This window comes from Lissotriton vulgaris, chromosome 4_1, assembly GCF_964263255.1.
Source record: "Lissotriton vulgaris chromosome 4_1, aLisVul1.2, whole genome shotgun sequence".
Taxonomy (NCBI): Eukaryota; Metazoa; Chordata; class Amphibia; order Caudata; family Salamandridae; genus Lissotriton; species Lissotriton vulgaris.
The window spans coordinates 412,305,863-412,328,504 of NC_141691.1; the positions used below are offsets into that span (position 1 = coordinate 412,305,863).

The 22,642-nt window shown below is 45.8% G+C and overlaps 1 protein-coding gene across 2 annotated transcripts in view; it reads right to left on the minus strand.

Annotated features, from left to right (window-relative positions):
• Window positions 1-22,642, minus strand: part of OCRL (OCRL inositol polyphosphate-5-phosphatase) — a 611,352-nt gene that overhangs the window by 138,347 nt on the left and 450,363 nt on the right. For both annotated transcript variants that reach the window (XM_086918813.1, XM_086918814.1), the window contains one exon: window positions 9,117-9,236. In XM_086918813.1, the coding sequence (XP_086774939.1) occupies window positions 9,117-9,236 (120 nt within the window). The remainder of the gene's footprint in view (window positions 1-9,116; window positions 9,237-22,642) is intronic.

Consider the following 22,642-nt stretch of genomic DNA (forward strand, 5'->3'; position numbering starts at 1 on the left):
ATCACCCTGGCTCTTGTAGGCTCCTTAAAGATTTCCCCAGCATGCTTCAAGACACCCTTCAACATAGGCAGGGTCTTGACAGTCCTCTCTGAGGTGGAAAAGGTGTCGAAAAGAAAGTCTACTTGAATGGGGTCAGCATGGAGCTGGACGTCATGATTTTTAGCCGCCCTTTCAATGAGGGCATTAAACGCTGCAGAATCCTCAGTAGGCGACGTTTTTACAGCATACACTTGAGTGTCTGGAGCAGAGTGTGGATCACCTGGGTCAGCAGCATCTGCCCAGGCTTCATTTGTATCATCAGGATCAGTGTCCACAGGATAGCTGTATTCGTCATTATCACCTTCCCCAGTGTCCACATCTGAATAAGTGGGTGAGACATCATGGCCACTTGGAGATACAGGTTCTACAAGAACAGGTGTTGAAGTAGAATCCTTCTTCTTCTTTAGTGGTATTTTAGAGGACTCCATTGGCTGTTCCGGGGCGATTTTTCTTTTATAAAGAAAAAGTCTGCCTGTCTCGGCATCGATAAACTGTTCCTGTTGCTCTTCCAACGAGGATTGTCGCTGCTTTGTGGCCGGGACCACAGTTGTCAGCTTCGGCACCGTGGACACCTTCCTGGGCACGTCGACGGCCACTTATGGGACGAAAGCCTTCGGCACCACTTTTGGTGGCAGGGTTAAGTGGATGGGCGTCAACGTCTTCTGAGGTTTTTCTGCAGGCTTTGAAGGTGGAGGATTCTTAGGCCCGACCACCGAAGCCTTGTCCTTGATGCGCTTCAGGGAGTCTGCCACCTGCTTCGAGAAGGAGGCGGACGGCTGCGTCGACTCGACGGAATCCTTCGAGGCACCAGCAGGCGTGGACTCGGGGGTTGTTCCGCTCTTGGCCTTGTCCGGCTGATGCGGAGGCTCGAGAATCTTTGGATCACCGAGTCCTTTGTCAGTGTCGACTGTCTTCGGCGCCGATTTGTTCGGGTCGACTGCCTTGACCTTTGCCTTCAGCGTGGTAGTTTTCGTCTCGAAGCCCTTCAGCGGCTTCTTCGGGTCGAGAACGCTCTTCTGCTTCGTCGGTGCGGACAGGTCCGAGGACTTCGACCCGACCAAAGCAATACGCACTTTCGGTTTCGATGCAGTCACCAGTGCTTTTGGTTGCGTCGATACCGGAGCTTTCACTTTCGGTTTCGCTGTTTGCGGCTCCTTAGACATGTCCGAAGCCAAGCCTAAAGGCGGGGCCGTAGAACTTATTGGAAGATCTTGGGTAAGGCCTAGTGGCGATCCCTCGACCTGAGCCTTATGAAGCGTTTCGGCCCCAGTGTCAGTTTGTGGGCCTAGCTCCTCGCTCAAGCTTTCTTCCATGGCCCCAAAGGCCCCATCGTCGTCTCCTACGTCGTCGACGATTTCTTCTGCCTCGACCATCTCAACATCAGCGTCATAGTTGTAGTCGACCTCCGACGCGGAATTCCACAGGTTGTCTCGAACCTCCCGGTCTGCTCCTTCATCCTCCCCGGCATCAAAGATGTCCACCGGCTCCGGAGCAGTCTGCTGGGCTTCCTTGCGCGCAGCGCGTCGATGCAGAAGCGTCTTCTTGGATCGAAAACGGGAACAAGCCATGCAGCTAGCTTCATCATGATCCGGCGACAGACACTTGTTGTACACCGGGTGGACGTCGATGTGGGGATATTGCGAGTTGCACACGGGACATCTCTTGAACGGGCTCCGTTCCATGATGGGTCGTCGATAAGGCCTCTGACGTCGACCGGGCCTTCAGCGTCGAAAAGCACGCGGCTCTTCTGGATATCCGGCTCGGGAACTGAGCTGGAACAGAACTGGGCACCGAACGCAAGACTATACCGACGAAAAAACAAAAGGCCTTTTGGCCTTAAGAAACTTTTATATCGATTCCGACTTGAGTGAACCAATATGCATCCGAACCCAATGGCGGAAAAAAACAATCTCAGGATGGAGTTGATGCCCATGCGCACTGTAGTCCAGGGGAGGAGCCACCTATCTCGTGATACTTCGAAGACTCTTCCAGGACAACAATGTGCGATCATCCGGACCCAACACTAGGCGGCGATCTATGCACAGATATGAATTCAGCAGCCCACATGCCTCGAACACTACATTTCGGGCCACTACATGACCCCATATTTATGAACACAATAGGCACACATATTGTCAACTTCTCTGAGGATAACGAAGGCACTGCGACCAACAGGGGGTGGACTGTGATGTGTTTAAGGCGGTAATACGGGCATGTATGACCGTATATGGGGTGAAGACCATGATTTGCAACCAGTTGCTGTAACTGGAGCGCACAATCTGGGAACGAGAGGTGCCAGCAGGAGCGGCTGCTATCAGTAAACACAGCATAGCAGACATTAGAAGGGAGCACAGAGCGTTGACTGATAAGACATGGGGAACTGGACAATAAGGAATACATAGCAAAACAATACAGAGGAAGACAAAGCCAGGCACCAGCCCCGGGTGGGGGCGATAAGAGCCCCAAATGGTGACCACCTCTATTTGCAGGCAGAAATAATTAAGATCTTTCTGGACTATTAGAAGTCCCTGTACGCCCCCGTGGAGGGGCCTGAGGCCATCTCCTGTAGGACTACATGGACAGGGCACTAATCAAATGTTTGGACCCCTTCCAGCAGCTCACCTTAGATGAGCCACTCACTATATACTAAGTTCACTCTAGATCATACGGCACCCAACAAAACTCCCAGATGGCTGGACCTCAGGTGAAGTTTTACACCTCGTATAAAGTGGAGCTGGCCCCAAAACTCCTCCAACAGTATTGAGCCACCAGGGAGTTGTGAGACCTTTCTGCGACATTAAACGAGGCACTGCTCATGGTCCTTCTCAAATCCGATCAGGATCCTCTTGACATACAATCCTACTAACTCCTCTCACCTCCTCAATATAGACTGTAAAATTCTTGGGAATTATTGCCAAATGACTGGCAAAACCCATGAAGGTAGGCAACCTTTATGCTACATTGACACCAGACATTGATAATCCTTCAATTCCCAGGGGTGGTCCTACCTAGAGAATATAGGGTTAGGCCTGGAAATCTTGTAATGGATACGTCTAATTTACACTAACCTGAAGGCCCCGGTCTGCACTGTGCATGGGATTTTGTACGTCTTCACTGTAGGCAGGAGCACCAGGCACCACCTTTTTCGGCAGTAGGAGGACAGCAAACTGATTGCTGCGTGGAGACTCCTAAGAGATAGTATTACTCTATGTGGACAATGCACTAGTGTACATGTGTGATGTGCAGAAAGATCTCCCACAGGTGGAGCTGCTGAATGAATTTGTAAAGATGTTATGACTTTAGTTCAACAGGGCTAAATCCTGTCTGTTCTGCCTTCGACGGCTTTTGGAGGGAAATGAGAGGCTCTGCTAAATAAAGGCCTTGAATGACAACTAGATACATGCCGATATTTGAGAGGGAACTTAGGCTTAATAGTGATTTGTGTGCACCACTACACAGCTTTCAGGAAATCCCTTCCTCGCTTAAGAATGGGAAGGGAAGTGTTAGACGGACCTGGAGGGTCGGCCGAGGACAAGGGGAGAGGTCTCCGGGGAGAGCCATCTCCAGCGATCGTACAGACGAGTAACTTCCCCCCCCCACAGATGTACACCACACAAAGATAAGGTTTAACGTTCTTTATAAGCAATCTTGAAGTACGATAGAATGGTACAAGGAGGTCAGGACTCAGGGGTCCCCTCGATTCTAGTCTCTTGGATGGGAAAGGGGGTAGCGGGACAGTCTTGTTACCAATCTGGTAGATGCGATGATAAGATGGATAGCTCACAATCCTCGAGCTTGGCGTTCTAGGTGGACGGGCCGCGGCAGCGCCGGCAGGTCCCGAGATGATCGTAGGTAGCGACGGTCCGCGGCAGCGCCAGCAGGTCCCGGAGAAGGTGGTAGTTACAATGGTCCGCGGCAGCGCCAGCAGGTCCCGACGAGGATGAAGGATGCAGAAGGTTGCGGCAGCGCCAGCAGGCAGGACGATAGTTCACAAGGCAGGGCTACGGCAGCGCCAGTAGTCCGTCAAGGATGAGTTCTTCACGGGGTCTCTCGACTCCAGGATACAACTGCCTTCCTGCTCTGGAGCAGCCCCAGTTATAGGTCTGGCGCCCTTTGATGTCCGGACCTTCGCACTTGGAGGTCGGGAGGTCCGGGATGAGGGAGTCCAGACACCCAGCAGGGGGGTGGAGCCAGCGCCCGGGGAGGCTGGGGCGATCGGCACCTGGCGGGGGAGAGCCATCGACACTTCTTTCTCCCATTGACCTGCCAAGTGGTCCGTTCACCTCCTGGGTGGATGGTGGTGCCGGGATGTCGGGGCCTGGCCAGGCCCAGGGTTAAGGTCGAGCTGAGGCCATGCGGCCTCGTGGTGCAGTGTCCAAGATGGCGGCTGGGCCCGGGCAATGGTGCTGACGGTGGCCCGGGCCAGGGATACAGAGATGTTCGGGGGCAGGCGTCCCGTAGGGGACGGGTTGCGGGTTGCGTCTGGAGGTAGCACCTGGAGAGCCGATGTTCCGGGCTCTGTCATGCGGGGGGGAGCGAGCCCTTCATGTGGCCTGTCCAACAGGAAGGGTAGCTGTTGCTAAGATGCTGATGTTGCCAAGAGAGAGAGCTTTTTCACAGACTTAAACAGTCTCTTATCTGACCCACTATGGGACTAGTAAAGATTGGCCTTACAAAAACTATATACTCCCCCCACCCCCCCCCGCCCCGAGCAGGGAAGGCTGGGTCCTTCAAATGACAAACATTATGTAGTAGGGCAGTTGCAGTGGCTGACAGTGGCTCTCATCTGACCCTAACCCAGAGGGCAAGCATACTGAGGGAAACACCAGAGATGAATGAGTGTAAAGTGGTTGCTAGACCCTTGTGAGCCTTACTACAGTGGTCAAACCTTGCTGGCACAAATAAGCCACAAAACAGTACAACCTAGGACTATGAAAACACCCCGCCCTTTTTGCAGAGTCTCCCAATGTGGGCACTACTCATCGCACATAGGGTTAATGCTCACTGCAGCATTAAGCCATGGACAGAGGCGCACTGACAGTCCATGGCCCGATTGGGAGGGACCCTGAATAACGCTGGAGAACCGAAATGGACGTGCCTGATCAGTGTAAGATCAATGATAGTTTATTTTCCTGACGTTACCACATATTGTTACATACACAGGTTTGAGCTCTTTTGGCCCTGTTTGGGGTTATGTTACAGGTCATAATTTTATTTGTATGTACTTTGGGAGGGAGATGTTTTATGCCTGTATTCCATAAAATATTCTTGCTTTAAACTATTCTTGCTTTCTCCTTTGACAATATGCAGTAAATTCAATAAAGACCCACTTGTAAAAAAACAAATCAATTTGGTCATTTAACATGTTTTGAGCCATGCAATATGTGAGATAATAAACAGTACTATACGCAGAACAAGCTCTAGTTCGTTCACAATACTATAACTGGAAAACGTCAGTTGTTTTTCGGTTTAAAACATTGTTATATCATTTCAACGCCTAACTAGAACGTCACTTTAACGTATAGTTTTGTTACTGAATAAATATATATATATATTTGTTACAGTGTTGGTTCCCAACTAAATCAACAAGGAAAATGCTTTAGTAGAACTGTTAACCTTATTGGTCACAGGTGAGACAGATTTTAAAATATATAGGGCCATTAATGCACCTGCTATAGCTATCCTAAAAGCTTCCAGATACTTTGCTGTTAAGACTACTGAGGTGGTTAACTCACTTACCACAGAAGAATCAAAGATCGCTGGATATATATTTGTATAAACGTAAAATGGCTTTGAGGGTTAATATGATGCGGAGTATTAATGAATTCATGTTGTAGGTTTGTTTTCTTTGTAAGATAATTCACTCTGTCAAGGCATTTGGGGCACAGGTCCTAGGGGAAGCGCTGTTCACAAATACCATTCCTGGTCATTTGTTTGCTCAGGTGATACACCCAGTGCAAAGATCTGCATCCAAGCTACAAGCCATACATTTGAGTCACTGCACAGTTTTACTGAATCTTTTATTCTTTAGAGGTTGATAAAATAATGTCATTTGAGTTTGTTGTAGCAAGACTTATTATCAAGTTCAGTAGAGCACATCCATTTGCATTTTGTGCTATTTCTGATGAATAATTTTAACTTCAGATTCCTTGTTTAGAATATCCCCCAGGCACCAGACTGGGTCTACAGATTTTATGTAGCAGAAATCCTGCATGCAGCTAGGTGACGTAGTAGAGGTCCACACTGGCTCTATAACACCCGGGAAGTGAAAGAGCGGAGAAGCATGTAAGTGCCAACCCTGCACGCTGTCAGTTCCTTTCTCTATGCATTTTTCGATGCAAATCCGGAGCTCCGCTCCAGAATTGTTGCATTTTATGTCAACTTCCGAACTTTTCACAGGGTGCTGGGGAACAACGACCTCACTAAAAAACAACAAGATTCAAACGGTGCTGTGATTCTAGAAGCTTATGTTGTTCACGTATCTGCATGAGATGTGTCTTTGGTGCCTGGTCTTTGGACAATACTAAGGTGTATGATAACCATGCCCTCATGCACACAAAAGTGATTTAAGACAAGGTGGTGAAGCTGTAGGTCACCGAGCACAAGAAGTCACTGCTTTCGCATAGATCCTGCTCCATATCATGGGTTCAGACGCAGTCCAGCAACCACTGCACTTCCTGCTCAAAGTCTTCCAGTAAGTCCAAGTCCAAATACAAGCATAACAAAGCCAAACAAAACTAGACTCCATTTCACCACTCCTACTCCAAGGAGAAAGCCCAGCAGCGTTATTAAGTCACAGTTTGTTGATATCATTGGTCACTGAGTCAATTCCTCAGCTGTGCCCACGTTTTTGAGACCGCTGTCAACCCTGCAGCAAACCAAGGCCTTCAAAGAGGTCATGCTGCAAAATTTTAGTGCACTTCTTGTTCCCTCTGATGCATCTTTGAGCCCAATGGAACTGCAGAGAGCCTCGGTCATGTTACCACCAGGAGGTACAGCCCTGACTAAGTAAATCCCAGTGCAGACTTCTTCTTTGACCCCTCGGTCCACGCCAGTTCAATCCATCCCACTCCACCGGCATCAAAAGATGTTCAGGTGCAGATGCCCATCTTGGACCCTGAACGGATGCTGACCTACGAAAATACAAAGGCGCATCAGACTATAACTTTGTGCCTCTACATAGTCCTAGTTATCAGCAGGGGCTTCATTGTATTTCGGGTTCAGATTCTGGCCCTGTGCTGGAGCAGGGTGCACCCCAGCATGTTGATGATGATAGTGAGGGGGTGGCTAGCTTCCACCTCATTACACTGATTATGGCTTATACATTGCTTTACAGAACACCAATGGTCCTGACCACTCCCCTCTCAAGACCCAGATTGACTTGCAGCATGTGTCACCAACGGAATTCCTCATTCACAATAATGGTTCGGGGCCAGCTGAGAGGCTAAAGTTACATTTGCTTTCTGTTGAGACTAAAATCAATGTTTTGATAGAAGTTTTGCAGCCAGGGCAAGCAGCATCTAAGCCCATTTAATTTATTTACATACATATCCTTGTTCGAATGGACTTTTGCAAGTCATACAAAACTCTTCCATGTACTGCATCGAACAGTAATCGTCTATCATTGTTCAAATCATTAATGGATACTATTCACAAAGATAAAATCAGTCATAAACACAGGTTTAAAATCAAATGTATGTTTGCAAATAATTTGGAATTAATTAACTGGAAGGAATAAACCCATTTACTTTGGCGCTGGTCTCAGAAACAGTAAATGCTATAAAAGTGTGGAAAATAGATGGTCCAAAAAACGGTTAATCCTGTTACACTTGTGAAACTCCATAAACATGTATGTTTGTGGGCATTTCAAAACTTCTCTCATTTCAGTTTCAAACCGAGAAATGGCAAGATTTGTACTCCATCCAAAGCCTACCATTATTCCCTTCTCACATTGGGAAGGGTAATGTAGCACCATCAGAAATATTGAATTGTAGGTAAAAGGGCTTTCCTGAGGAGAAACAAAAAAGGTGTCCCCGCAATGGAGAGCACCACAAAGTAGGAATGGAATCCTGAATGTCACATCACCTTCCAATATGTACGCCATAAAACTGAGCCTGGCACAGCTTTTGAGGTGTACCACTGTGAGCATTTGTGAATTCCAGGATTGCGAAAATTACAACCAGGTGGAGGCCAAGAAATGCACCTATAATTTTCCAACTTTCTTTGTGAATTTTAGGTGAGGAGAGAGAGGCAGTGTTATATGTGTTCACATTTTTAAAATCTCTTGGGTACTCGCGAAACTACTTTGTCTTAATGAAGACTCGCTTACTACTACTACTTTGTTAAAAATGTCAACGGTACCTGATTGAAATGACCCGTTTTGAACTCCTAACAACCATTTAGTGTTAAAGGAACCTTAATTGCACCACATTTTATAACACTTTGTGAAAGACTATTGAGTACCTGAATGAATAATAATGAATAAAAACATTTTCATACATTGCACACCACCTTGCAAGTCTCTTGGCATTTGTCATCTCAAGAGTTTAGAACAGATATATATATTTTTTTAACACTGCCTTAAAGCTGATAAAAGCACAATTTGGGACTTCCAATAGAGACAGCACTATAACCTTTGGATTTGCTATTGTATCTGGGGAATATTACCTCTGAGCCTGGCGCCTTAGCACCCGGGCCAGGTTGTGACGAGCAACAGCTGCTAAGAGCCAACGGTCGTAGCTGGCAGTATTTGAGTTCTGCAACACTGGATCTCTCGTTCTAACATCTTGTAGCTTACAATAAAGCACTGGAAATAATTGTATTCTGATGTTCAATGGTCCGGACATAAGAACATATTGTTATACTTCTAATATTGGCTGATATCATATTATACACTTCTAAATGTCTGATAATGTAATCTCCTAAAAAGAAATAATGACCATGAAAGAGCCTATGTTTTCCCGGAGTTGTACTTGCCCAGGCACCCTTTGCAGAATAGAGAACAGCACTATTTTTGTTTACCCCAACAGAATATTTTTTTCACCTGGTATAACAAAAATCCCATGGTTCACCCTCACCTGGTGACAGGCATACGTAAAAAGATGATCAACCAGAAGCCAGATCTCTTTAGGGATTTTCAGCGGCCTCTCACCAGTCGCATCAGCTTCTTGCGAGGACATCTGAAGAACCAATTTCTCCTGAAATTCAGAGACATAGCTATGGGTCAAATCACAGGATGAAATGTATGCCTGCAATGTTATTGTGTACTTTACACACCAATAAAAGGGATCAAAAAGAAGGCCATGACCTGTATATAGAAAAAACCAAGTGCCTTGATTTCTAATATTCATCTCCTCCAACAAGCAAGCAGACTTCATACAAAACATCACACATCCTTTTAGGTAACATATAGCATTAAAATTAAGTCACACTACAAGAAAACTGCAACAATGTGTTTCACAACTGATCCCTACTTTGAGAGTATCTTAAACATTGCCCTTGCTAATCAGAATCTTGTCACATACTTGGAAAAATGCTGAGCAGTTTCGTTTACACGAGAGGGCCAATGTAACCTTGCTCACTTTATAACTGAACCGCCACCTTACTTCTATGTTAAACATTTTATGAAAGTTATGAACAAGTGGAGGTGCACTGAACATAATACAAAAAGTCCAAATTTATTTTCTTTCTTTTCGTCTTTAATTTTAAAATCAACAATGGTGCACAAAGACAGCCAACCCGTTTCGTTCCTCAAAAACAAGTTTTCGGAACTCCATTTGTTCAAAACGCTGTGAGAATCTGTAACCAGAGGCACCAAAAGGTGCCGGAATTCTGTGCACGACAATCCTGATAAGGCTGGAGTGAGATAGTTAAGTGCTAACCTATTGGTCCGTCACCTTGTATTTATTTTTTACTAATTTTATGAAAGTTGCTTATTTGACAAAGTGAAATCTGTTTTAGAGTATTTAGTGATGGACATTGGCCCAGACTGGAGATCGTACTGGCTGTAAAGAGACAGGCATCCATCTTGTCCCATTGATTACATCGCTACATTGGCATAATATGAATATTTTAATTGACTACTGTATGAACTCTGTAGCACAGAGCTCCAAATCTGAAGTGGCAGCACAGTGATATAATGAAGACACTGTATGGTGAACAGATAGGGAAAATCTAACAATTGTATCAGGAAATACAATTAGTATAATCTGAATAAAGTTCCGTGAATAATAAGATAGTGTAGTATAATATATTAAGATAACAAATACTTTTTGCATTACTAAGCCAAGGTAACAAATGCACATGACGCATTATGTGCCATTATCAAAATTTGTCGGAATTAGCGCCCATGGAAAAATGTGACAGAATATGTGCTTTTAAATTACAATCCTTGATTAAAAAAAGAATAATGTGCCTGGATAATTACATGGAAAGACAATGTTGGTGGAAAATTAAATATGATAGAAACTGTCTTAGCTTTAGAATAACCATTGGTAAGAAAGAGATAAAAACATACTTCTTACATGCTCTAAAGTATCTAAAATGAATGATCATCCATACTGTTATCTCTTAGAATCATTCTACCTAATAAAAGAAGGGATAAAGCCATAAAATATCCATCTGATACTGCACCATTAACTACAATTTCAATTTACATTAGTTCGCAGAGGAACACAGGGTCAAGTTCAAATAACTGTGCTCTCTGGCCACATTTCAAAAGCTCAAACTCTGATGCAAACCCATCAGGTTTCGCAGGCCCTCACAAATAGAATTCACTTACTAATGAACAAGGCGAAACATAGCTATCCAACCTTTCACAGCAGCAAATCCACCCAACACCCACAATGAGAATAGAAACTCGCAAATATCTCTTCCATAATGTAGATATAATTCTTATATCCTCTGGATCAACATTACTCTGATTAATACAATTGTCCCTCCAGTACATGTATTCTATCAAAATCTATTTGTAAGTGTGAAATTGAGAAGAGAAACAACACAAGGTGGTATATAGTCGGGTCTTGAGTCCGAAAATGTCCACGGACTCGACAATTCTCGCTCCGGTGCCTACTCGATTCATGGGTTCACACTCTGCGACTCTGGGCAATAGCTTGCTTAATCTCCACAACGGCCCCTCACGGAGGGATGCCTGGCTTTCACCTTGTGGATACCCTGCCGGGGTTATCTCACAGGGAAATACCAGGACGGGTTCCCTAAGCAAGCTCTTAGATACTGGGTCGGTGATTTGCGCTATATAAATACTTGTACATTTACATTTACATATAGGACAGCGCTTAACCCCTTTCGTGCTCGTCATGAGTCACAGTGAGAGTGTGCGTACAACGGCCGGGGGCCGCCCGAGCCACGCCCGTGATTGGAATGTCCAGCACCGCGGCCGAATTCCCGCTGCAGCCAAGGTGTTAAGTGAAGTAAGACACAGGTTAGGGATAGTCTGGGAGTGCATAAACCTACATCCAATAGGCACAAGACATTCTAGGCAGAAGGCAGAAAGAGTGGTCTATAAAGCAAGAGGCTGCCTGGAAAGTTCCAGAGGATGTGAGGACAATAGAGCCTTATTACGGCTTAGAATGAGAGCCTATTTTACCCGACATACTCAGTCACCAGACAGACACAGTAGGACATCCAAAACCGCCAAGGGGCAGGGGTGCACTTAGATGCTACAGGCTGAAAGGGAATCCGAGGGACAGAGGCTCCAGCTGCACAGCCTAGTAGCTATTGCTGCTGAAGAGAGACACTGATTGCGCAAGAGATGGCCAACTTACAGGACTTTTACTTTGATGTAAGTAATGATGGTAGTTTTTGTTGATGTAAAGAATAAAAAATATATATATATGCACATATATATATATTTTTTTAAAAGCCTACGTACAATACTACAATACCATACGTTGTCATACAATTCAATCGAACCGAGTTAAACATCATTACACATATTGAGATATTTTGCTTCATGAAAACCTTCTGCAATCTATTTATCTATGTATCTTTGGAGGGACTTAATTCAGACTTACAATGGATCGACATGGAGTTTCTTTTATGCTACAGTTCCAACACAGACTAGATTTAATTAATGCAAGTTCATGAATCTTTCCAGAAAACAAAATAATTTAAATGTAATCGTTGGTGCATGATCCTAATCTTTAAACCATCTGAAAATCTCTTCAATTTCTTACAGATGTTAAGATTTTAAAAAACATTAGTTAAAGACCCAGTATTATGATGTGTGGCTTTGCCCAACTATAACATGTTTATTTACCAAACAGTTCATCTGTAAAATTGCTTGAGCCCAAGTTAGTCTGTAGCTTTTAATTTAGCTGTATTCACCAGAGAAGTAAAAAAATGTCTTGCGAGACCCTCTATTTATAGCTTAAAGCCGTAATTTGCAGCTTACTTCTTCAAATGTTTCAAAGCTGGTTTAATGAATATTGGGTGATGGAGCATCAAACATTGGGGCAAAAAAAATTATATGAATGAGTGTTGCAGAATTCCCATTGGATACTGGGTCAGTAAATGTTCATCTAATATTGTGGTACAAAATGCTCCTGAACACTTACATCAGTAATACTGAAAGTACAGCCCTAGAACCGCATATGGCCCGCCTGACCTTTACAGGTGGCCCCCTGGTCAACAGCAGCACTCGGCTGCTGATAACTCACTCAGCACTAATATTTAAAAGATGTTATATGAACAAGCAAACATTTATTTAAATGTTAATTCAAGCTAAAGAAGGGAAGTATCTAATGTGTCCTCCACTGGTTAACTTTAGGAGCACCTTAATTTTTAAAGACCTCTTTTTTTTTTTTAAAGTGGTCGTTTTAACCATGAATTTAGAAACATTCATGCTTTCCCCTACCCGGACAACAATGCTAAGAATGAACTGAGAGGCAAATCTGTTATGTGCACTCTTTTGGTAGCCTAGGTTCATATTATACATGAACAACATTATAGTTTATTAAATCAAACACAAAGAAAGTTTTGTAAAGCACATTTCATGAAATCCTATATTTTTGGGTCCTCTTGCATGTGATAGTTGAGAGAAAAAGGTGGAAAATTAAATAAAATAATTGCCTAAGATCACACAATTTGGTTAAGTGAGGAAGCTGGGATTCATCCTAGGTTTTCTGGTTTCACATTCACAGCCACTAGAAGTATATGCTTTGCTTCCCCTACACTCACCTTACCATCAATACTGCCATAAACTTCCAACCACCAACCTATTGGCACCAATGAGGCCCTCGGCTCCATCACAGATCAAACTTTTTAGCCCCTGGTAAAATGTTTGAGAGTACCCATGATTTACATTATGACATCTCCACAGGTACTGTGTGTAGATCACCACATTTAAGAAAATAAATTGGAACTTTGGTTCCACTATGGGTACTCTATGGTGAGGATAACAAAAAGGCAAAAAATTACTTATAAACATACATAAGGAAATAAAAAAAAACAAAGAGGTTTATGAAAAGACCTTTAAACAATATATTATTTTATTTAAGCAGGATTAAAACATAAATGAAAGGCATTGTCAATTACAATGCCAATAGCTCAAACTTGCGTAAATGCGAGACCTATACCATTGCAAATGCTTGTTTAATGTTATGCCCTGGTGCTATCGCGATCACAGTCCTGGCTGTGCGGTGTCTGGAGGACTGGTGGCAAGGGGAGGGTGTGGGTCTGTCTGGGCGACAAGACAACTGAAGATTGGCAGTCCTTTGCAAACATATCCGACTCTTAAGGGGCTCGTTTATATTCATGCAAGAAAGTAATCCTGGGGCTGCGTGCATAGTTCTGGGGCCTGGGTACCAGATAGCACAGAAGCAGCCACCGAGCATGCTGTCAGATTAGCAGACAGTGTGAGGGGGTGGATCCAGCCACCGCGATCAAGGAAACATGTCTGCGCCTCTTGACACCAAGCCATCTAGGGAACTGAAACAGGGATGTGGGGTAGTTACGCTGTGGCTGGTAGAGTTCAGCATTGTGAAACTGGTACCCCCATCGCTGTGCCTATTATAAACAGAGATCATATTGTATCGTCACCCACGCAGCAATGGTAAACATATTAAATGTCTTCGGGCTAAAAGCATTACTTTCGAGTCCTACTTGCCAAGGGTTCGCATGCCCTACCTGGGGCCAATCTTAACTATAGCAGAGATACTGTTCATCCCTCGTGGTACAAGAGAAACACGAATTGGTCAAAACCTGTTTTCCATCCAATTCGCATCAGCTATTTGCAAAGCACACTTTCTATTCGAGATTTTGGAGCTGGGTGACATGTCACTGATTCTGAACAGTGGTGCAACACAAAATGATGGTGGCCCCGCAGAAAGTGGAGGGGACCCAAGTTTTGCATATTGCTCAGACAGATACTAGAACTTGGGCTGAATGCCCCGTCCCAAGCGCTGCAGGGGGCTGCTTTACGCCCCATATTTTAAATACTTGGAGCAAGTTCATTGTTAACTCTGGGGATAACTCGGTGGGTAGGATGATTACTGCAGAGGGTGTTGCACACCCTGCAGCTCATTGGTTGGGAATCTTAACAGAATCACCTTTAATTCGTCATTCTGAGGCGTACAGAGAAAGTAGTGTTGAGTAATAACAGCTGTTTTTAATAAGCAAATGCAAACAATGCACCTGTGGCAGGCACTGTGAAAAAACGCCCACTAATATTAAAAGTACAGGCAGTCATATACTGTGTTTGATTCTAAAGTTTAATGACATGGCTAAGAATATCTTAGTTTGTGAATTAACGGCTGAAATTCTAGTTAGCACTCGTTTTGTTGTGCTTCTTGTTCTGTGGCAGAGTCAATGCAATGTGTTGGTACCTCCCGTCTCATGCCTGACCCCCGAATAAATGTAGTCATTTGATAGACCTCAAAGGGATGAAAGGGTGAGTAACTAGGTTTGAAAACTAGTCTCGGGCACCCTAGAAAAAGTCACCCACGTTTGCAAACTGCGTCTTATCGCAAAACACTAATGTTGTATCTGGTATGAAAATGTGGAGGGGGTCCCCTAAAAGAGGCATAACCAAAAAAAAACCAATTGAATCATTACCAGGAAGCATTGTCTGTTAAGTTAAAGATGTGGTTTAAAACATGCGTACTATATTTATGTACCTGACTTGTAATCTATATGAGAGTCTTTTTATTGCATCCAGGCATGCATCCAGGCAATATTACCAGGTTACATAGATGAGCAGAAAACCAAGATAAAAAGTATCAAGTAGGGAAGCCATAAACGAATCGGAAACAATTGTCACCTTTTGCAACCCTTCTGATGCAGCTTCAAAGTCCCAGCAGGAAAACAATATGCCCCAAAAGCTTTGGTTTATCCATCCACTGCACATATGACCTGGCGCTTGCAACTGCAGTCAACATTGGTTATAATCATGGCAGTATGCGGGATTGAAGCTGTGACCTTTCGATGATGAACATAATCATTCATGATTCATACACTAAACTCAGTAACCAACTGGGCTGTCAGACTAGCTGCAAAGATGCTCTCAAGTGCATGCGATCACTTAACTTTTGCTGTTTTAATTTCACTGAGATTTTTTTTAAACTTAAACGTTGCCAACTTTCATTTGTGCGGTACAAAAGGGGGTGGTGATGGACGGAGCATCTGAACCAATCAAACACTCGCACCTAGACAACAGATCTGGGTTTAATCCATCACCGTTCTTTAGCCCACTCTGCCACCCCTTTTCAGACATGGCCATATGCAAATCAGTCTGTCCCTGTGCCTCATGGGAAAAGTCCAGCCCGATCTGCCAAGCCATGCCTTCCCTGGACTGGAAACAAGCTTCCTAGGACCGGTTTCTGACATTACAATCGTCTGTTGACTGGGTGTGAGTGTTTGATTGGTTCAGATGCTCCGTCCATCACCACCCCCTTTTGTACCGCTGAGATCCTAACAATAGGCCGTAGGAACAGACAGATTTGTGCAATGATGAGATTCAGAAGGCATTGACTCTTTCAAATCTTGATTGTCTAATGTCTTGGGGATTGAATTGTCCTTTGCATAATTAAAAAATCCAAAGTAGCTGTGTCTGGTTTTTTGCCTTCCTGATCAACCTTCTTGTGTCACATTTTCTGAAAGATTTGCTTTACCAGTTACCTCCATCTTGGATTTTTCCTCTTTAGTGAAAGTTAAATCTTGTTTTGACCATCTTGATGGGCACAAAAATGAGGACACTTTCAGTTAGTTCTGAACAGTGGTGAACAGCTACACAAAAGGAAACCCTCATTCTAGAGAGGTTTGCTTCGACCATATCCGGCTGCAGCTTCCACTCTTGGTGTTCCACACCTGAGCCAGGAGGCGCCCATCCTGTTGTAATAACTGCTTCGTCACACTCCACCATAGGAACCTCACCCACCCATCTCACATGACGCTGCAACCTAAAGCAAGAGGGCATGAAACCTAGCAGGAGCAATACCTAAAGCTTGGTATCTGACCTTCTGTCAGACAGGCAGAAATCATCACACAAATATCTGCTATCCTCGGGAGGAGGGGAGGCCTTCATAAGGCTTGTGTCAAGCATTACCCCAATAAACGTTAGCATTTATATGGCAGTCAGGTGGGAATTATGGATGCTAATGGCAAATCCTAGATCATGGAGACTCATTGTCCGCTAGAGATACTCCTAGACCAGCTCCAAAGACAGCTTTTACAAAACAGTCATCCGAGTACAGAAATGCAAGGACCCTTGATCTCTGCAGCGATGGCTGGCACCTTCCTAGACACATGGGCCATTAACAGTCCAAAATGGAGGACCGCAAACTGAACATGTTGAGAACCCAGTGTGAATCTAAAGCAGCATCTTTGCGTAGGTAGAGTTGGAAGATCACCATTGTGGACATTCAGGGACATCAACCAGTCGCCTGTGTTCAAACCAGACAAAACCGGAAACCAGTAAAGCATTTTAAACTTGCCTTTCTAGATAATCAGGTTCAGAAGTCTGTGGATCCAGAATCGGCTAGTGGCACCACTTATATTTTACCCATTTGAAATAAAGCCTCCAAGAGCGAGGCGTGAGTCAGCGGACATGCTCTTAAGGTTGGGATCAGGGATGTTGGTCCAGCAGTAGTGATAGGAAAGAGAGGACATACACCTAGCCGATCAGCGGAGTGACCCAGTGGTTCCTCATTATCGCCTCTCAACTGGTGACTAAAATGAGAGACAGACTCTCCCCACCACCCGAAGAAGGTGGCTGGTTGGAGGGGGATTCAGAGGGGTTCATATGTGACAGTGTCAAGAAACGACTGGGGGCGGTATTGGATCTCTGTTGATCCACCCCTATCTCAAAAAGGAGCAATGCACCCCATGATAGCGGAAATAATAGAAATGGAACAGGTCTCTCAGGTGGGGAAATCTGTTACACAAGAAGAGGCGCCTGACTCGAATTCATAACCAAGGACTTAAAGGACTTGCTGCAGCTTTTAGACCACGAGCTCGATGCACCCTCCCACAACCCCTCTTGGATCTGCACAGTGACAGACACCTCGAAACCAAGAGCAGGTGAAAGGCCAGACTAGCCCTGAGACATTGATCTCTGTGTTCCTACTTCTCTTTCCCTTTCCAGCTTACCCCTTCCCCTCTTCCTTCCCTTTGTGCTAGTTTTCTTTTGATTGTTCTACAGTTCCTTATTGTGTTGCAGGAGTAGAGGCCTATACAGTAAATTTCTGGGTAGGGTGGGCGACAGACCTTTCTCACCCCTATTCACAACAACAAGAGGAAAACTGTGGGGGAAATTGTGATGCGGGGGAGAAGGGAGGGGGTGGCTTGGGATGGGTTCAGCTTACTTGTAAAGTTGTTGTTGTTGAGGTATCGATCTCAGTTCAGTCACTGGACCTACATACAATCAGCGTCCAGATACAGTTAACTAGCCAGGCTTCAACCCCATGTAACAGCAGACGCCCGTTACACATTCATTATAGATAAAAATTACAGGATCTGAAAATACACCCTTTACCATATTGACATGGAATGTTAGCGGCCTCGGGTATAAAATCAAGAGGGGGCTGGTATCATACTTTATCAGGCGTAGGTATCCTGACGTGGTGATGTTACAGGAAACTCACCCAAGGGGCACCAAATGAGGGTTCCTAGCGAGAGGGGCCTACACAGTCCTGGCTCAAGCGGGGTACACCTCCAGTTCCAGAGGAGTGGCGATCCTTATTAAGAAGTCGCCCCACTTCTGTGTGAAGCGGACATGGTTAGATCCCAAAGGCACATACGTCGGAGTGACTGGGAGATAGGGCAGAAGTAACGTTATTCTTGTCTCGATCTACGCACCACCGAAGCTACAAGCACAAACATTAGATAAACTGACAGAAATATTGCTGGAGACACCGGGTTCGCTGCATGTTATAGGGGTGACTTTAAAGAAGTGATGCACACATCCATAGATCGAACAGGGGACCATGCTCAGTCACCCCAGACGTCATTGTTAACGAGTCTTACGGAGACGCTGGGTTTGGTGGACGTCTGGAGATATCGGAATCCGGAGGTGTGGCATAATATTTAGGTGCACATAAGGTCCACTCCCGACTGGACTATGTGTTTCTCCTGAAAGGTGAAATACGAGCGATATATGAGGCAGCATACTTGGCTAGGGGCCTGTCAGATTATTCCCCTTTATCTGTGCGGATAGGTGACTGACTACGAGACAGAAACACATACTGGCGATTAAATGTGTGGGACCTCCAAAACGAGACAATATTGAAGGGCATTAGATGGGATACTACAGTTTTCTGCGAAGAAAACTTGGGATTGGTGCAATCGGGGTCAAATTATGGGAAACCTATAAAACAGTCCTGCGTGACAGAGCACAACATCGTATAGCATGGGAAATGAAAAAAGAACAGTGTTGGAAGGCGGTGACCCCAGGGGTCAAGATGATTCTCCTAACCACCCGGGACCTCCTCTCCCACAATTACTGCAGAGTCTTATCGAGGGGGGAGTCCCCACCGGGGAGGACTGATCGTACACACTGTCGACACACCACACTTATGAGCAGACACCACACCGTGATTCTTTATCAAGAAAGACTTTATCAAGATCAATTAAAGAGCAATGCACAGCTATCGAGGGATCGCGAAAGTCTCGTAACAGGGGAACGGGGAAGCGGGACAGTCTTAGAGGGCCAGCTGGCACGCCACGTACCCGGCGCACAGTTCTCAATCCTCGAACTGGGGGGTACGGGGCTGGTGATGGGACTTGCTGTCCTACTCACTTCGGGTTCAAGCTATTCGTGAAGGTAGCGTCGATGGTCCAGCCGGACCAGAGAGTTCGTCAAGCCGCGACGACGTCAGCAGGGCTTGGGCAGGAGTACTCAGTCGTACTCGGAAGTAGATGGGGCCGCGACAGCGGCAGCAGGGCTCCGATGTTCAAGTCTTGTGCTTCAAGAGGGAGCCGCGACAGCGTCAGCAGGGCCCCGATGGTTCAGTTCCGTAGGTTCTAGGATGAGCCGCGACGTAGTCAGCAGGGCTCGGTGGGTCAGAGTCTGTTCTCCTCAAAGTCAGCCGCGATCAGATCAGCAGGGCTTTCTTGTCCAAGATACAACTGCCGACTAGGTGGAAGGCAGGCTGTCTTATAGTCGTCAAGCTCTTTGATGTCCGGACCCTCATAGGCAGGAGGCCGGAGGTCCGAGGGCCAGGCGCCTGATCGTCTGGGTGGCTAGTTCTTTGATGCTTTGGACCATGCGCCCATGGAATCCCAGAAGCCCATCAAAACCTGGAGCCAGCTCACTAGGAGGCCCAAGGTGCAATCGAAACCAGCCCCCAGGGATCGTTCAGAGGTGTGAGGGAAACCAGTTCCTCGGAAGGGGGCCGGAGGTGTGATGGAAGTCTTGGTTTCGGGTACTTGAGGAGTCGTTCGCCCCCCCGGGTGGATCTGGGCGCGCCGGACGCGCAGGCTCAGTGGCCGTCAGGAGCGGCCAGGGCTGCCGAAAGGAAAGAAGGCGGCCGGCCGGCCGGGGTGGCCAAACATGGAGTCCGATGGTCACGTGCACGGGTGCGGGCACGCTGTCTGGGGATCGTCTCAGGTCCAGTGTAGGAGGATTAGGTACAGTTATGAGTGGACGGGAACCAGTTCCACCCGTAGATCCGGGGCTGCGGAGGTCAGCGAGGACCACGCCACGAGGCCGGGTCCAACAAACAGGAAGAACTAGCAGGACTAGAAGCCCAGATCTTAAACCTCGAGGAAAGGAACATAACGCAAACAGATCACCAGATACTAGGGCAACGGATTGATGCACAACACCAATATAAAGAATTAGCAACCCAGGCGGCTAAAGCACAGGCCCAAGTGACCCTGCACAAACTTTATGACGTAGGAGACAAATCCGGAAAGCTCCTAGCCTGGCTCAGTCGAAAAGAAATAGAAGCCCGCTGGGTTGAGAGTATTGTAGACCCACTAGGGATACCACAGGACAAAGATGAGCAGATATTGCAGAGGTTCACGTCCTACTAAACAGCCTTCTATGATGCCCGCCCATCTACGTTCCCCCCCACTGACATTATTGAATACTTAGCAGAGGTAGATACACTCATACTGGAAGAGGCTGATAGAGAGGGGTTGGAATCTGACATCACAATTGAAGAAATCAAGGCAGCTATAATCCAGCTATGCCCAGGTAGGACCCTGGGACCAAACAGCCTTCCAGCAAAACTCTATAGGATGTATGGATCTCTTTGGCCCACACCTCCTAAATCTTTTTAAGGAAGAATGTGAAGAGGGAGTCCTCCTGTTAGACTTAAGTATGGCCACAATAATACCAATGCACAAACAAGGGAAACCAAAAGATAAATGAGACTCCTATTGCCCAATATCCTTACTAAACACAGAGGTGAAGATACTGTGAACTATCCTGGCCTCAAGATTGCGCCAAGTAATACCATGACGATTCCGTTTTTTTACCTGGTCAGGCGATCAGGCTGAACCCGTGTAGGACCCACAATTGGATAATGGAGGTCAAAGATAGAGATACCCCACATCTGCGGTTATCTTTAGACCTCTACCACAATTTTGATATGCCCTACAAAACATATATTTTCTTCTATCACAAACAATTTACCAACAGATAGTGGCCGAATTACGCTCATTCTTGTGGCTGGGGAAACAGCCCAAGATTGCGCTTCATAATCTACAGGCAGATCATTACAACAAAGCACTGAAAGGTAAACCCTAATCGCCAGGAGCTAGTGAGAAATGTCCTTTATAGATCTTCAGTGAAAATTGTTTCTTTTAATTGATACCGCAAGGCTCTGACTGGCCTTGTTTTTATACTAACAACGATTCTGTCTGTTTTTTAAAACTATAAAATTGCAGCTTGCACTACCGTATTCTCGCTTCCTCACCCCCATACCTCTAGTGTCCTGGTGTCCCCCTGGTCCGTCGCGCCTTGTGCCGATTGAACGGAGGGGCTATACGCCATTTTGGACACCGAGGCAGCACTCACTTCCTGTGTGGAACGCAAGGTCAGCGTTCCACACACTGCTGCACGGTCCCGCCCACTCCCTCTCAAAAGGGATTGCGCTGAGCGGCCATGCGCAGATCATTACAACAAAGCACTGAAAGGTAAACCCTAATCGCCAGGAGCTAGTGAGAAATGTCCTTTATAGATCCCCAGTGAAAATTGTTTCTTTTAATTGATACCGCCAGGCTCTGACTGGCCTTGTTTTTTTTTATACTAACAGAGATGTTACTATAAAATTGCAGCTTGCACTTCCGTATTCTCGCTCCCTCACCCCCATACATCTAGTGTCCTGGTGTCCCCCTGGTCCGTCACGGCTTGTGCCGTTTGAACGGAGGGCCTATACACCATTTGGGACACCGAGGCAGCACTCACTTCCTGTGTGGAATCCACTCCCTGTCAAAAGGGATTGCGCCAAGCTGACGCGCGCATCAGCGCGCCAAAGGCAAGCCCGTCTGCGCCCGTCCGCGTCTGACCGTCGCCAGGCACCCTGCCTGTTTCTGTGATTTTTCAGCTGCTTCTCCCCCGCCTCTGATGGCCATACTACAATATACAAGTCAGGAGCTACACTCTCTAAACATCGCATCCCGTCCCAGGCAAAGATATGCCTTAGATCAGGAACTCCCCCTATCCAGACAGCAATACTTAACGATATCCAACAAATCTAATAACAACCAAAGCAAACCCTTATCGCAACCCCAATCTTAACTAATATGTCTGTACTGCAACGCACAGTCCTTCCCAAAGCATGCACTAGAAATATGGTCACTGCTAGATAGCGAAAAGCAAGACCTATTTCTCGTGACTAAAACCTGGCTCCAAGACTCGTTCTCTCCAGACATCGCTGTAGCCATGCCTCCAGACTACAGGATATTCAGATTGGACCGAGTCAGGAAGAGAGGAGGGGGCACTGCAATTGTTTACAAGACAAATATTACACTGCATGTTATTGATACCTTCCTAATTAACTGGGGCGAAATGTGTATCGTCTTTCGGGTGACAGGAAATAACGAGCAATGTAAAGTTCCCCTCCTCTACAGGCCTCCGGGCACCAAAACCAACTTTGTCAACAAACTCATGGAGTCAATTGCCCTACACGCCCTAGTCTCC